Source organism: Hemitrygon akajei, chromosome 9 (genome assembly GCF_048418815.1).
Source record: "Hemitrygon akajei chromosome 9, sHemAka1.3, whole genome shotgun sequence".
Classification (NCBI taxonomy): domain Eukaryota; kingdom Metazoa; phylum Chordata; class Chondrichthyes; order Myliobatiformes; family Dasyatidae; genus Hemitrygon; species Hemitrygon akajei.
Genome location: NC_133132.1, coordinates 37,465,420 through 37,482,838, shown reverse-complemented (window position 1 = coordinate 37,482,838; position 17,419 = coordinate 37,465,420). Strand labels below are relative to the sequence as shown.

The following is a 17,419-nucleotide window of genomic DNA, read 5'->3' as shown; positions in this document are numbered from 1 at the left end:
GATCCCACCCACCCACCCTGCTGATGGACTGTTTGTCCCACTCCCACCAGGGAGGAGGCTACAGAGCATCCACGCCAGGACTCCCAGATTCAAAACCAGTTACTTTCCCCAAGCAGTAAAGCTGATCTACATCTCCACCCACTAACTCCACCACTACTTTATTATTTCTCATTGATCTCCTCATTAATGACCTAGCATCACTTTGTAGACATACAGTCAATCTCTGTATATAACCTAACTTATGAATTTATATTTATTCGATGTTTTTATTGTGTTCTTTATCTTTTGTGTATTTTTTGTGCTGCATTGGATCTGGAGTAACAATTATTGTGTTCTTATTTACATTTATGTACAGGAAATGACATTAAAGATCTTGAATCTTTGCTTTAGGGACATTTCTGTAACCTTTGCCTGATGCCATTGGAAATCTCCCAGGGACAAATACAGACTAAAGAATTGTGGTTGCTCTTTATTGCTTTACTGAAAGAGAGAGAAAAGGACAGTACATTTTGGAAGAAAGGTTTATTATGTTCTCATTTGTTTCTTGAAGACAGATCGGTTTTCATTCATACAACCAGTAGGTGGACAGACCTAGCAACAAAATCTGTCTGAAAAGTGAAGCAGCATCACATATAAACTGAATAAAATACAACAAAATCACAAGGTACTCAACTCTTTTTTTTTCTCTCTTAAAATGAGACCACAACTGGACAATAAACAAGTTCTACCCATCACCTTTACAATGTGTCTAGTGAACAGAGATCAGATAGTGGACTACCTAGTGTCAAGCATTTTCAACCCACTCACAGAGGTATGGAATCATAGATAAATACCCCACTACTGGCTCACCATATTTACAATCCCATTAAATTAACATTAAATAAATATATACAAACATGGACAATGATAACCCACCCGCCCCCTCCAAGCTGAATCCCAGTGGGGACCCAGAGGAACTAGTGTTCCAAGTTGTATATTTGGAAAATGTTGCATTGAAATCAGGTTACCTAATTTCTGGAGACAAAAAGGGTTTTATTATGTAGCATATGACAAGGATGGGAACAGTCCAAACTGTACAGCCTGCTCGTACGCACTTCTAGCCATCGGGCTTAAGAGTTTGTGCTTATTTTTGACAAGGAGGGATTCCTTTTCAATGGATTAGAAGCTTGTGACAATATTTGAGTATTTGTCAGCTTAAGTATTATGTTACTCTCTGGGGCATTTATATTTAAATAACTCAGATTACAATATGAATTGTTTAAAAATAAAATTGGTGCACATTTCGAATTTGTCGTATTCCTTGACACTGAAATACACAGAATCCCATGTCTTTGCAAATTATACCACCTGTGGGGATAAAAACATTTAAAAGACTTCCAGTGGAGAGTAAACAAACTTCAAGTACTGATTGGCAACACTTTCAATAGATTGTCAATTGCTGGCGGTAGATTGGCAGTTTGTTTGCAAAACTTTATGACTAATAACGAATCACCTTTCTTCCTGCATCGAGATTAGCTGCATGAACACCCAACTCTTCAGTCTAAAATATTATACGTTCCAGTTACTCTCTGGTAGTTATAAAGAGCGCTTTTGGATTAATCTTTAGGTTTAGGATTGTGCCAAGTAAGTGCACTGTTTGTATCATGTTGAATGCTTTGTGGGGCTTCCCAGAATTATAAAGTGTACAATATCATGTTTTGTTATTTAACGAGGCTCTGGGAGCACCCCGACCCTTCTCTCAGCTCCTGACCACCTTAAATCTATCTCCTGCATTCAAAAACACCTCAATGCATACCATTGCAAACTGAGTTTTATATTTCATGTGGTAATCTGGGAGAACCGGGAAGGAAGCTGGCAACTTCCCTCTGAGACAAATTTACCTTTTCCGTGTGGTGGACTTGTATGCTTCATTACTTAAGAGACGAGTTTAAAGTTGTCATGGGGCGCATGTGGTTGCAATGCAAAAAATGATCTATTTTGTCTAAGTTATCATCCAATCGTATCTTGAATGCGTGTGTTGGGAAGAGGAACAAGTGTGTGTGTGTGTGTGTGTGTGTGTGTGTGTGTGTGTGTGTGTGTGTGTGTGTGTGTGTGTGTGTGTGTGTGTGTGTGTGTGTGTGTGTGTGTGTGTGTGTGTGTGTGTGTGTGTGTGTGTGAGAGAGAGAGAGAGAGTGTATGTATGAATGTGGGGGGGTGTGTGCATTTGTGTATGTCTGCTTCTGGAGTGGGAGAGCAGAGAAAATTCAGATTCCGTATAAACACAAGAAATTCTGCAGATGCAAGAAATCTTAAGTAACACCAACAAAATACTTGAGGAACTCAGGCAGCATCTATGGAGAGGGATAAACAACAGAGAGAGTCTCGGCCTGAAACATCAACTATTTATTCCACTTCATAGATGTTGCCTGACCTGTTGGGTTCCTCCGGCATTTTGTGTGTGTGACTCAGTTTCTACACGTTGGTTACATTTGCCTGGCTCAGCTCCACTGCACAAAATGAGTGCAGTCATACTGAACTGTCAGCTTAATCTGGAATCCCCATGCACTTGAAACATCGTGCCTGATTCATAAAACAGTTTTGATTTTCAAAATACCATATCAGCACTGAGCTCAGAGCAACCAGAAGGATGCCATCAAAAGAGGAATGAAAATCTAATCAAGTTACATAAAAAATCCACAACACACAAGCATAGATTGGAATGTTTTAACCAGAGATCTTTACAAGTTTTCATTCATCTATTGTGGGGGATCAAAAGACCAGAGAGCACGGTAATAAATCAGCCCTGATGGAATGGTGGAGTAGGCTCGATGGGCTGAATGGCCTAATTCTTACGTCTTACGGTCTTAAATATATATAGATAAAATTAAACATTTTTCCTGGCACTTGAAACTGATGGCCATTTGCCATTAACATTCTTGGCAGCAGTAGCAGAGCTGCCTTGATTTAACGAAATACAAACAAAATGCTGGAGGAACTCAGCAGGTCAGGCAGCATCTGTGGAGATTGTTCATCAGGACTCTGATCTGTTTTGTTTCAGTAAAGATAAAATGGGCAAAGGACAGACATTCTACAAATTTATGCTGTTCATTTTAAACACCACAGAATTATAACTAAATCAGCAGAATTCAATAACTCTTGCCTTTTTATTCCCCCTGAAGGACTTTGATATTAGAAATAAACATTAAAAATAAACAAGATGCATGTGCATTCGTCAAGACCCTAAGACATAGGAGCAGAATTAGGCCATTTGGCCCTCTGAGTCTGTTCTGCCATTCTATCAGGGCTGATTTATTATACCTCTCAACCCCAATCTCCTGCCTTCTATGCCCTGAGTAATCAAAAACCTATCAACCTGTGCGTTAATATTTCCAATGACTTGGCACGCACGACCATCTGTGGCAATGAATTTGACAGGTTCACTACCTCCTGGCTAAAGGAATTGCTGCTCATCTCTGTTCGAAAGGGATGTCTTGTATGGTGAGGCTGTGCCCTCTGGTCTTTGACTCCCCCACTACATCCTCTCCACAAATGAATGAGCAAGTAAATTCCTTTCACACCTGTGTCCACCCCACACTCCAACTTTCCTGCTAATGTGTCTAATGAGCTTAGTGAGTTCTGGCATGGCTTTGTTAATGTCGCCACAGGGAAACCACTCCAACCGCTATCTACCACCTGTGGACTCAGCGAGCAGCACAGGTTTGGCTTGTGATAACTCCTCCATTGAAGCGCATGGCCTGGGGCGAAAAAGTGGAAAAGATATGAAAAGGAAACTGCTTCTAAAAGGAGCATCGAATTCCATGTAACTTCTCACCAATTTACCTTTTTTTAAATGGTTAATTTGACAGGAAGTTGAAATCATTAGAAATAATCAGGAAATGTTATTAACACAAGAGATTCTGCAGATGCTGCAAACCCAGAGTCACACAGACAAAGCTGCCTGGAGGAACTCAGCAGGTCAGGCAGCATCCCAGATGACATTTCAGGCCGAGACCCTTCATCAGGAAATACTGTATTATTGTAGGGACAATCACAGATACAAGACGATGGGTGTTGGGGGAGGGATTTGCTGCAGTAGTTGAGTGGTTAGCACATTGCTTATCAGTGCCGGTGACCCGGGTTCAGTTCCTGCCACTGTCTGTAAGGAGTTTATACATTCACTCCATGACTGTGTGGATTTCCACTGGGTGCCCTGGTTTCCACCCACAGTCCAAAGACATACAGGTTAGTCAGTTAATTGGTCACATGGTTGTAATTGGGCAGGATGGGCTCATTGGGCAAGAAGAGCCTGTCACTCTGCTGTTTCTCTAAAAATATGGTGTATTTGTTGAACACATGACCAGTGACTCAATATTGACAATAAGCAGTATCTGGAATAGTTATAACCATCATATGGTTCAAGTTGTTGAATTTTACAATAATGCATCCAGTATCTAAATGGATAATTATTTTAACTAGCTATGCACGAGAAATGTGCCCAGCTAGGATAGCGAAACTGAAAACTGGGATCAAAAAAGGACGATGACATTACCTACAATATGTGTCACTTGACTGCCGCATTAACTGTGGGGAACCTGATGTCTTCACTGTGCTCACTGCCATTCCTCCTCCAAACCAACACACATGCATGTGCAAACGCACCAGCACACCAGCACACTACAATAACATAGTCCCCCTTAAATAGATTAATTTGTTAAGAGCAAATTTCAACGTTTGGAAGAAATGATTGAGGTGAAGTTACAATAGATTAAAACAGATGGGGAGAAATTTGAAATGTGTTCACAGGCTTGAACACAATGAACACAGTACTAGAAATGATTTTCAAAGAAAATGCTGCCCCTTTAATTTGGAGAGCCTGGAAGAATTTCATTTTTTTCCCCAATGCTTCCAATACTGAGTTTCTGGCAATCTGCAAGAACCAATCTACTCTTTTAAACATAATTCTCAAATGATTTGCAATGTGCAGGCTGTAAGTGGTGGCTGTAGACTCACTTCTGTTGTTTACACAATTCTTTTTTTTGTACACTGGGTGTTTGATGGTCTTTTTCTAATGGGATCTATTGGGTTTCTCTGCTTTGTGGCTGCCTATAAGGAGACAGATCTCAAGATTGTATGTTTATAGTGTACTTACAGTTCTTTGACGATAAATGTACTTTGACTTTGACTTGTTAGTCTAAAATAGGCCAGTGTTTTAATGTTTGACTATAAATGCCTGACTGATAGTTATGAGTGATCTTGAGATTTTAAATTTATTCCAAAAAAGCTATCATATATTGCTAGGGCAATATATTTAGGGATTGCACATTATGAAATGAGCATATTTTTGAAAATGTTTCAATATCTGATCTTTTCCCTCCAAAACTGATAATAAGTTATTCTGGTCGCTTTGTACTGTGTGAACTTTCTTCATGACCTTAGACTTAATTTGCAGTATGGAGTCTTGCTGGCTGCTGGAAACTCATGTCTATAACTCAATAGCATCTGCCCGCCGATGGATCTTCGCATGGAGTGACTAGTGATTGGTGAACTCTGTCTAAACTCTGGCAAAGACATTAAATACTGGCAAATTTCTACAGATGTACTGTGAAGAAAATTCTGACTGGTTGCATCACCGCCTGGTATGGAGGCACTAATAGGATCGGAGAAAGCTGCAGAGGATTGTAAACTCAGTCAGCTCCATCATGACTCCAGTTTGAGGACACTTTCAAAAGGCGATACCACAAAAGTGCAGCATCAATCATTAAGGACCCCCACCACCCAGTACGCGCTCTCTTCTCAATGAGGAGGTACAGGTGCCTGAAGGTACAAACTCAACATTATAGGAACAGCATCTTCCTCTCTGCCACCATATTCCTGAATGGTGCATGAACCGATGAACACTACCTCACTATTTTGTACTCTTTTTGCACTAATCAATTATTTTTGTATTTCCTTATTGTAACCTGTAGTAAATTTTTATGTATTGCACAGTACAACTGCCAAAAAACAACAATTTTCACAATATATGTAAGTAACATTAAACCTGATTCTGATTTTTGAACTCAAAAGAAGCAAATTGCCCAATATTTGAGGTCAAAGGTGCCCTTGGTTTGGGTAGAAATCTTGTTCGCTCATCTAGACTTTAAGTTGCGTGATCTGTGTCCTTTTGGAGATAAGGTCAATTTGTTAAAAGAAAGACATATTCAAAGCAAGACCCAGCAAAATGGGAATAGGTTTTTAACGGGAGTTGCCTGATTTATTCTGTACTTAAATATGTAGCTGCTGCTAAATACAAAATGGTTATTGACAAGGCCGTCGAGTTTGCTGATGTTATTGAAAGCACAAAAAATTGAAAGTTTGGTATTACAGGTTGGATTAGAGGGCATCTGCAGTAACGAAAGGGTGGAGAAACTCAGGTTGTTTTCTCTGGAGCGGCAGAGGCTGTGGGAAAAATGATAGAGGTTTATAGGAATAAGAGAGGCATAGATCGAGTAGACAGACAATATCTTTTTCCCAGGGTTGAAATGTCTAATACCAAAGGGCATGCATTTAAGGTGAGAGAGGATACGTTCAAAGGAGATGTGAGGGGCAAGTCTTTTTTACAGAGTGGTGGGTGCCTGGAATGTGGTGTTAGAGCCAGATACATTAGGGACCTTTAAGAGATGTTTAGATAAGCACATGAATGCATTAGAAATGGAAGGATTGGACATTGTGTTGGCAGAAAAGTTTAGCTTAGTTGGCCATTTGATTACTAATTCAATTGGATCAGCACAACATTGTGGGCTGAAGGGCCTGTTCTTGTGCTGTACTGGTCTATGTTACATGTTCTGGGTAAAACGAAGATGCCATATTAGGGGAAGACTTTGCATTTATCTTAACCAATGCTGCCAACTCATTAACCTCTGTTGAATTCCAAGTTGTCTCTTTGAAACAAACTTGCTCTCTGGCTAACTGCACTCTTTGCCCTGAACACCTTGAAATTAATTTGACAACTGCGATCCAAGGTGAAAAATTATTTAGATAGGGTTCATGTTGTATGAAAGTTGATGGTCATACCACAAACTGCAAGGTTTACTTGGAGTTAAACACGTCTTATTGTCACAGAACGTTGGAATCTGAGCTCTGCTATGCACGGTCCCAAGCCAGGCTGCGAAAGGAAGAGGGTTGGGAATGGGGCTAGCAACTCCATCCCATAAAAATTCATCACTACAGAAATGCCAGCAGAAGCTCCATCCCTCAGAGAGGAAGGATCTTCAATGGGCTACACCTTGAAAGAGTGAAAGTCTGGCCCAGGACAGAGAACTCTGGTGAGCTGCTATTGGCAGCCTAGGTCCCAGTAGTGGTGATGGGCTTAGGAAGAAGAGTTTCAAATCTGTGTGCCCCAGACAGAGGACGCTGGTGAGCTACAGTTGGCCGCCTAAACCCCAGTAGTGGTGATGGGCATAAGAAGAAGATATTGAAATCTGTGTGCGAATCATTACATCATGAGCTCTATATTAAAGCTAATGTTTCCAAATCAGGTGTGGAGATGGGTGGCATACTATTAAGCTTTCATGTTACCTGGTAGTCATTTTCTTTTTTTTTTGGTGGAATGTTTCCATCCTCATATCATGCAGAACTGTGCACAAAAATAAGATCTGGAATGAACGTGGACCAAAGAATTTTTGATAATTAAAAAAAAATCAGTTTGCAGTCACCAGGGCGGATCTTGAAATCACCTGCCATTCTGACATAAAATGGAAGTTATAGTGTTGAAAAACTGGAAAAATACCAATAAAAATGCTCTTGAAGCCTTGCATCCAGGTCCGCATTGGTTGCAAACAGTTGACCCAGTGTTGCTTCTTTATGTGTGCGTCGTTGTTTCCAAGTCAATAGAAGATTCTTTTTATATAAAGCTACACAAAATAAAAAGTTTGGAGGCATGTTTCTCATTTCCTGTTCTTTTCCTCCTTGTCTCCAGTTTTGGTGCCCGCCTCCCCTCCAGATGTGTGTCTATTTGGGTTGTTGTTTAAGAACATCTTGTCCAGTCCCTTTAATGCCTCCGTCAGGTAGTTCTGGACAGCCGTGAGAGCCGCGCAAATGGCAGGAGAGCCAAAACCATGCGTAATGAGGCTAAAGTGAGTCAAACAGCTTTGGATGCCTGGGTCCAGTATTGGGTTGGGCCTGGTGTTCCCCAAAGGACTTCTATCCTGCGCCAGCAGATCTGTGAATTCTTTGCAAAGTTGCCTGGGGGTTAAGAAAATAAGACAATGAATGTTGCCGTCAGATAACACAAATCAGATGTATGGAACAGCACATTATCCGGTTGCTATGGAAATTGGTTTAACCCCCCTGAACCCGCACATTGTGATTACCGAAGAGCCGACAGCATCGCATCGAATTCCAATCTATCTGAATTTCTATTTAAGATTTCCTTTGCTTATAATAGAACTACAATAGTGAAATAGTTCCGGATGTTTTTAATGGAATCTCATATGTTCTCAATTCCTATAATGACCCACGGATGTGAGTCTTTCTTTAATTTTCTTTTAAAGAAAAAAAAATGAATGGAGCAGTGCAAAACCTAAATATAGATTAATCTCATTGTTAAGGAATTCGGCTAAAAGCACCACGAGTTCACGAAGGTGAAAGGGTTAAGGTTAGGTTACATGTTTAGTCCGCTGATTTTTCAAGCAATAACACATGTGAGGGTTAGAGGAATATTTTGCTCCTTAAGCGAGAAGAAAATCCACCTTAGAGTTATGCTCAATCAGAAATCATTAAAAATTACACAAACTTTAAAAAATAAAATCAGATAGAATATTTTGTGTAAACAGAAGACAAAGTGAATGAAGCACCCGGGAAAGTTAATACTTAAAAGGGCCACATTCATGGGCTCTCAGCCACTTATGAACTTCATCCAAAGCCCAAAAATGTTGGGATGCTTGGTTCATTTCCGTATCATTCCTTGCAAAGAAATGGACAACATGCATGTCATGTACTTTGTCTATTAGCCTTCAACCATCGAGCTCCTGAACCAGCATTGATAATCTCACCTCACTTCAACCCAAAACTGATTGAATTGCCACAGACTCACTTTCAAAGACTTGTTCTCGGTATTATTTGTTTATTTGTTTGTTTGCTTATTTATTTATTATTTTTATTTGCAAGAGTTGTCTTCTTTTGCACATTGGAAGGTTCCACACCAGCTGGTTCAGGAACAATTAACCACACAGTCGTCAAGCTCCTGAATCAGTGTGGATAACTTCACTCGCCTCAACACAGAACTGTGTCCACAACTTATAGACTTGCTTTCAAAGACTCTGCAACTCATGTTCTCAGTATGTACATATCTACTTACTTATCTATCTATCAGTTTATTATTATTATTATTATTGTCTTTGTCCATTTGGTCTTCTTTTGCACGATAGTTGTCAGCTTTTAATTGCGTGGAGTTTTTCATTAATTCTATTATATTTCTTTGTTCTACAGTGAATGCCTGCAAGAAAATAAATCTCTGGGTAGTATATAGTAACAGATATGACTTTGATGAAAAATTTGCTTTGAACTTTGAACTTAGTTTTTGGATTTTTTGTCGGGGGAATATTATATTTATCTAATGAGGGCTTCATGGCCAACAGGATCTACAGACTGGTAGTTGACCTAGAGAACTTTATTTAATTCAAGAAAGATGAAAGTTTATCCTGTGAACTTGTCATAAGTTGCTTTCCCAGATTGGAGTAAGGAGGAGGGAGAGGGGAAGAAGAACATGGTACAGTCAGCTTCAGCTGTATCTACACTGATCCATGGAAGTTCAATAATGAATTCATCTTTTTCACTGTTGTATGAGTATATGTATTATTTATTTAGAGATACAGCAGAGGAACAAGCCATTTGGCCCAATGAGCCCATGCCACCCATTGCACCCACGTGACCAATTAACCTGCCAACCTGTCCACCTTTGGAAAGTGGGAAGAAACCAGAGCATCTTGTGGAAACCCACACAGTCATGGAGAGAACATATAAACTTCTTTTACAAGCAGCAGTGAAAATTGAACCCGGGTCACTGGCACCGTGAAATGATGCACTAACCATTATGCTATCGTGCTGCCCCATGGTTTAACTGATGTCTTCACAAATGAAGATCATAAGACCATAAAACATAGGAGAAGAATTAGGCTATTTGTCCCAATGAGTCAGCTCCACCATTCCGTCATGGCTAATTTATTATCCTTCGCAACACCATTCTCCTGATTTCTCTCCACAACTTTTAATGCCCTGACTAATCACAAACCTAAACACCTCAGCTTTAAATATATCTAATGACTTGGCCTCCACAACCGCCTGTGACAATGAATCCCACAAATGAACTACTCTCTCTCTCACTTGCCTTTTCAGACCAGCATAAATTCACCCCGACCGTCCCCACGTCCCACCTTACTTGGAGCAAAAGGTGAGTTACTGCCAATCTAAAAATGCACTTGCTCTTTAACTGTCAAGTTAACTCTGAGAGCTGGGAGTCCATGGGTTATGGTATAAATCTAGTCTAAGGGGAGGGAAAAAACGTCGGCAACAACTTGTAAAACTAAACTGCCCTTGAATCAGAGGCACAAAATTTACTCTTGTGACAGGCGACCAAATTGTTGACCTATTGGATGGAAGTAAGACGCGTCATTAAACAGACACGGTTTTAGGGAGGTGATTCACGAGAATGAATCTGGAAATGAAAGGGTTAACACGTCAGAGCGCGTTTGATAGCTCTGGGCTTGTATTCGCTGGAGTTTAGAAGAATGGGGGGGGGGGGTGTGAATCTTATTGAAACCTATCGAATATTGAGAATGTAGGAGGATGCTTCCAATAGTGGGAGAATCTAGGAAAAGGACGTCCATTTAGAACAGGTGAGGAGGATTTTTTTTTTCCAGCCGTGGGGTAGTGAATCTGTGGGATTCCTTCCCACAGACGGCTGTGAAGGCCAAGTTATTGCGTATATTTAAAGCGGAGGTCACTGGTTCTTGATTAGTCAAGATGTAAAAAGGTTACGGGAAGAAGGCGGGAGAATGGGGTTGAGAGGGCTAACACATCAGCCATGATGGAAAGGCGTAGCAGACTCGATGGGCCTAATGGCCTAATTCTGCTCCTTTGTCATATGGTCTAAGCTAGGGGTGCAACCTCAGTAGTGGAGCCATTCCCCCCCCCCCCTATTTTGAGCCCAGATCAAAAAGCTCCCTATCAGGAGCCCAGTACGTTCAATTTCAGTCCTAAATGACAAATTAGTTCCCGTTCGTCCAGCATCTGTGATAAAATGCCGGGCTTCATCTATAGCTACTGAATAATTGCGACGTAACGGTGGCATACCTGACCTGGAAGTGATTAATATTCACGTTCAGTATTGACTTGGAAATGTGTCCCGTTTCTCAACATTATCCCCACTCATCTTGACAAATGCACAACTTCGTGAAGCATTTCTGTTTTTTTTTGCCGCAAGTAGCCAAATTGTAAGTTCAACATTAAACCGAAACATAAAGTCAGAGATCGGGGAATCTCAGCAAAAAAAAATGTCGATAAACAAACATCCGGTTGGAATGAACGATTTTCCCACTATTTTTATTCCTCGGAATGATCGACAGGGTGCCTAGGTTTTCATTAACAATCAAATCAATTTTCTATCTAATCGAGGTTTCTTCCTAGTGTCGTTGATTATCGTGGCAGATCAGTCATTCTTTGCCAAATATGAACTTAATTTTACAAGTGATCAGAGAGGAAAAGACCAAAGAGTAATTATAAACAGAAGAGATTCTGCAGATGCTGGAAATCCAGTGCAACACACACGAAATGTTGGAGGAACTCAGCAAATTAGGCGGTCGACGTTTCGGGCCCAGACCCTTTATCCGGACTGGATAGAGATTATAGCTTTCCGGGGATCAACGCCATCCGCGCATTTTATCTGCTGCCACGGAAAATGCGATTTTCCTGAAAAGATTTTTCTTGGCCGAGTATAGCGATACAATTAACCGTTAAATGCGTGTATCTAAGTAATGCGTTTAATCAAAAGTCTAATCGTTAATAAGAGAAAGGGGGACGTAGCCGAAAATATTTCTAATCATCATTATCAGAATCATTGATAATTAGTTGTCTGTGGGGGTCGGTCCAAGCCTGTGCCAAACAAACCGCGACATTATACTGTAATTGAGCCTCCGTCGATGAAGGTTCTAATATGTCGTTGTGGGCATCTTCGGGGCAAACCCAATGACAGAATAAAGGGTGCACTTCTCTTGAAAGAGGACGGCTATCGATCTGCGCGAAGAAAACGGTGATCAGAATAGAGCAACAACCAGACAGATCGCGGTGAATAATGGCCAATCCGGAATTCAAGAATAATGAAACCTATCCTTCCACTGCATTTCGCCTTCACGCAATCGCGTCCATTCCTCTGTATTTTTCGCCACGTGTGTGGCAGCGCATATAGTAGAGATGCATCGGAAATTGCTCTGGGAACATTCTAAACGCCTGTATTCATCACCCTTGTATTTTTTTTCTCTCTATGCAAAGTAGGAAGCGTCCACCGTGAAGGATTAATGGCAGGGAAGTCAAGCGCTTCTTGTCTTCAAAGAAAAAGAGTCGCCTGCAAGCAATTAAACTTCTGAGATTGTAATATCTTCTGACCCGGCGGAAAGAAACAATTAAATTCAAATCACGTCTCGCGAACATCTGGACAAATTTCAGCAAATGATTTTCCAGTTTTTTTTTATCTTTGGTGGGAATTGGGAGGATTTCCTCCGATAATATTAAAGACAGATACAGGCGCATTTTTAAAATCGGTGCTGTGTTTTCGCCAAATCTAGTTGAAAATGCCCGAGTTAATTACAAGTTCAGATACTTCCTCCTTCTGGAGGAGAAAAAAAATTCCTCAGCTTGAAATGCCAAGTTAAATTAAAACGTGACTTGATTATCCAAATTAGTGTCGCTCGCCTTTTTTTTGAATACAAAGAATGTTTTTATAAATTCTTTGTAGACGCAATGCCAATACTGAAACGATATTTTTTTTCTGTAATGTGCCTACTTTATCTGACGACTATATGTTAATGCGCTATTTGAAATGATCGGATATCACAGATTCTGAAGTCTTCAGTCAGGCAGAGGGTAATTTATTTTGATCCAATTTAAAACATGCCATCTAATTTCAAGTATTACTTTATGTTCGTCTTATTATTATAAAGCATCCACTATTTTAAATGGAGTTTTTTTTTTCCCCCTGCAGACTCTGAAGGGCAAGTAGAAGTAAATTAATGACTCACTTTGTGGCCAGTATCATGTTCTTTCTGGAGTGCAGCTCGTTGGGATCAGCGTGTTGCCTGTTCAGGTAGTCAGCGGCTGCTTTGGCAGGGAATTCCGTCTCACAAATATACCCAAAGTCCCGAGCTAAATGCACGGCCTCGCCTGCAAGACAAGACCCGAATGCTTAACCGACAGCTTTCACACAGAATCACGCGAGTTTGTGGGTAACTTTTAATACTATGTATGTCAATAAGGACATTCATGCTCGCTAGAGAGATACAGGGAAGGCAAATTCCCTCTCCTCATTGCTACCACCACGGAGGAGATTCAGGAGCCTAAAAGCACGTGTGTGCTTTAGGAACAGCTTCTTGCCCTCCGCCATCAGATTCTGAGTGGACAATGAGCCAACCCATGAACACTACCTCACTATTTTTGGTGTATTTTTACACAATATATATATATATATATATAGTACAAAAAGATATACGTATTATATAATTTATAGTTTTTTTTAAGTATTGCACTGTACTGCTGCTGCAAACCAGCAATTTCACGACAGGTCAGTGATATTAAACCTGATTCTGATTTCTGCCTCCATGTCGGAACATTAATGACGTCATTCAGCCCCTGTTTCTCTGCCAACCGTAGTCGGGAGCCTTTGCTTTTCAATATACAAGGCTTGCAACATTTCCCAATATTTTCTAATGCACACCCCCTTAGAGAGTCCAAAGCCGATTCTATGTGGGAATCAGGCTGGATTTAGAGGTTAATACACTGTTCGTAAGATAAACTCCGACATGCACTAAATGCAACGCTCAAATGAGGTATAAATTTTAAGTAATCCCCCTTGGCGACTCTCCGAGAGAAGTAAGGCATTATGGGGAAGGTAAATGTTACTTGACTCATTGCATACTATGCAAATTCTTCCAAATTATAAAATTACAATATTATAATATTGAGAAAAGTTGGGATGACTCATGGCGGTTAAAGAGTTCGTTATTTACTTCGAGTGCGGATTTAACTTCATTTAGGTATCTAAATAAAAGGCCTATTTATTGAAAATCGGTTGCTTGCTATACAGCCAGACAATGGAATAATTATCTCTAATGTGTGTGGAAAGGGGGAGGAAATAAATGAGACTGAAAGCGAAGCCAGCATTTGCACAAACTCCATTGCCTCTATACATAAAGACGAATATTCAAGATGCAAGATTGTTTAATGTCATTTCCAGTGCACGAGTGTAGAGGAGAACGAAATAATTATTACTCCGGATCCAAAAATAAAACACAATAAGATAAAGAACACAATAATAAAAAACATAGAAAACACATAAAATAGATTATTAGCTTAGATTGATTGTATGTCCCAGATTTAAAACGTATTTTTATCTTAGATTTTACAGATAAGCTCAGAGCCCAGATAAACACATACAAAAGCTGGCTGTCAAGAAAACATTAAGTGACCAATAGCTACCGAGTAGCAACAAATCTTGTAGGAATGTAGGGCGTTATTTCTAAACATTAAAATCATTTGACGACCTTACAGACTATTAGAATTGTTATTGACTTTTCGACCTGCATTGAGTTATTAGGTAGGACGCTTGCTAGGAAATAAGTCGAGTTTCCGGTTTAACTCGCTGGACTGCCATGTGTGTATCATGATGGTTCAGTGTCAAGTCATTGCTGCAAAGAATTTAAACAAAATGATCAGAGGCGTGTATAATGCAAAAAAAAACACGATTGATATAAAGGGGTTAGACTTTTTTGAGAAAATAAATAAAAGCTGGAATAAAGGGCACTGATTGCAGAAATTTGTCCTGAAAATGTGTGTACTGCAATGTACTGCTGCCGAAAAAGAACAGATTTCACGACATACTGCGTGCCAGTCATTTTAAACCTGATACTGATGCTGGCTCTCCATCTCAGAGTTTCCATCAGGCTGATAATCGCCGTAACAGCAACCTGCAAAAAGTTTAAACTGCGCATTGACAGTTATTCTGGTTGTCATGTGAAATCAAGAGAATGATTATAATGTACCCTATTTATTCCCCACGGTGTATCACTGTGCATGTGTCTGAATGAAAGGTGCGTTTAGGTTAGAATATATCCTTTATTGCTCATACTGAGAAATAAGAATAGGAATTTTTCCTGTATTTCTCGTAGCTGGTGAATTGCTAAATAAATGTAATAAATATGATTTATTATTAGTATTATAAATATTATTAGTATTGGTGTAAATACTAAATTATTAGTCGTATTTTATTATTAAACGACATTACCAAAAGTAGTAAAATAATAGAAATTGTATTTAATAACCTGTAATACAAGGAGCCAAATACTTTAGTATTAAACAATGCACTATAAAAAGTGAGTCGTGTTCAAACATCATTTAAGAGAAATTTGGATAAGTACATACATGGGGTGCGGTGGTTGCGGAGAGCTATGCAGGTCGCTGGGACTAAGCAGATTAATAGTTCGGCACGGACTAGATGGGCCAAAAGGCCTGTTTCTGTGCTGTGCTGTTCTAACTAGGAACGGTTAAAGGCTAAACTGTCACAAGAACAATTACATTGCCGAAAAGTGCCGTGTGTTTTCCGACTCACCATAAACATATATGTATGGAGAGAAGAGCAAGAGAAGGAGAGATTTTAAAATACAGTTTAAATAGCATAAAGCAGCTGGAAAATACCTATTCCCTATATAGCTATTGTGAGTGTGTATGTGTGTTTATTGAGAACACCCTGCAGGGAGTTCCATGCCATCAACGTTCCCGCCTGATGCTGATGTTTGAGAGAGCAGCGAAAGCCGGGTAACGCTACAAAGCCAAGCTCTGGGGGGATTCAAGTAGATAATGCTTCACCCCTCCAGCACTAAATCTTTTCAAAGTACTTTGCAAGCGATAGCTTAGACGCCGCACATGAAATTAACATTAGCATTAAAGAATTCAACCAGATACTGTACCGCTAATGAGCAATCTAATTATTTTCTGTCTTTTTAAACAATTTACCACTAATAGGGGTGTTACCATTGAAATGCAATATTCATGAAGGGCAACTTCACAACTACTATCACATTCCCCGCACCCCAATGTATAAAAAAAACATGAAGAGATCCGGAGTAACGAAGAACATCAAAATTAAACAATTGTAAGGCTGACCCGGGTAGGAAAGATAATAGTTTATAGACATAAGCATCAGTGGCAGAGAGGTGAAGGAGAAAACGTGAGCTGTGAACGGGAAATAAATAATGTGATTATGTTAGTGTCCCACATAACTTTGTGACAGACCATCGAGTCAATTTATCTTTCAGCGATATCACGGAGAATTTCAGTCCATTAATGAAGAATGCATATAATCCGCGAAACTGTAATCGTAGAGCACTACCGGCTATTCGGCCCATCTTGCGTGCCGAACTATTACTTTGTCCAGTCACATTGACCTAGACCTGGATTATAGCCCACCACACTCCTCTCATCCGTGTAACTATCCAAAGCTCTCTGAAATGTTGTATTCGAATTGGCATCCAGCACTTCGGCTGGCTACTCGTTCTACACTTACAGTTCCATGTTTAAGGAGCTACATAAAATAAGTTCCAATAACAAAAATGTTTCGTACGTTTGTCGAAAATTTGATGGCGTATAGCACTAGAAATTAAATATCTGCAGCATCGTATACATACAAGCGATGGTTATGATGTTAAACGTGTTTTAGGCATTATGCCATTGAAAAAGTCTTTTAAATTCCCTGACTACTGTATTCCTTTTTTCCAGCCGTGTACGTATGTTGCAGGTCATCCTGTGCTCAATGGATGTCTGCCTGTCTGTGGTTCAGATAGAGTGATTATGAGTTAGAAGTAACAGGTCCACACTGTGTACAAAACACCTCCTTGACAGTGCACAGAAACAGCTGGAAAGCAGTGTGTGTGTGTGTGTGTGAGAGAGAGAGAGAGAGAGAAAGAGAGAGAGAGAGAGAGGGGGGGGAGGGAGAGGGAGAGAGAGAGAGAGAGAGAGAGAGAGAGAGAGAGAGAGAGAGAGAGAGAGAGAGAGAGAGAGAGAGAGAGAGAGAGAGAGAGAGAGAGAGTGACAGAGTGAGTCCGGGCGTGCTTGTTTGGTTGGTAACTATCTTAATGAAAATGTTGTTACATATGGAAATGTGAATACAACTATAAATTATTCATGAAGATAAGCCAAA

The 17,419-nt window shown here is 40.0% G+C and overlaps 1 protein-coding gene across 3 annotated transcripts in view; it reads right to left on the bottom strand.

Moving 5' to 3' along the window:
• Nucleotides 1–507: 507 nt before the first annotated feature.
• Nucleotides 508–17,419, bottom strand: part of tfap2b (transcription factor AP-2 beta) — a 79,401-nt gene continuing 62,489 nt past the window's right edge. For all 3 annotated transcript variants that reach the window (XM_073055774.1, XM_073055773.1, XM_073055775.1), the window contains exons 6-7: nt 13,251–13,392; nt 508–8,202 (exon numbers count right to left, since the gene is read on the bottom strand). In XM_073055774.1, coding sequence (XP_072911875.1) covers nt 7,905–8,202; nt 13,251–13,392 — 440 coding nt within the window. In that variant the 3' untranslated portion in view covers nt 508–7,904. The remainder of the gene's footprint in view (nt 8,203–13,250; nt 13,393–17,419) is intronic.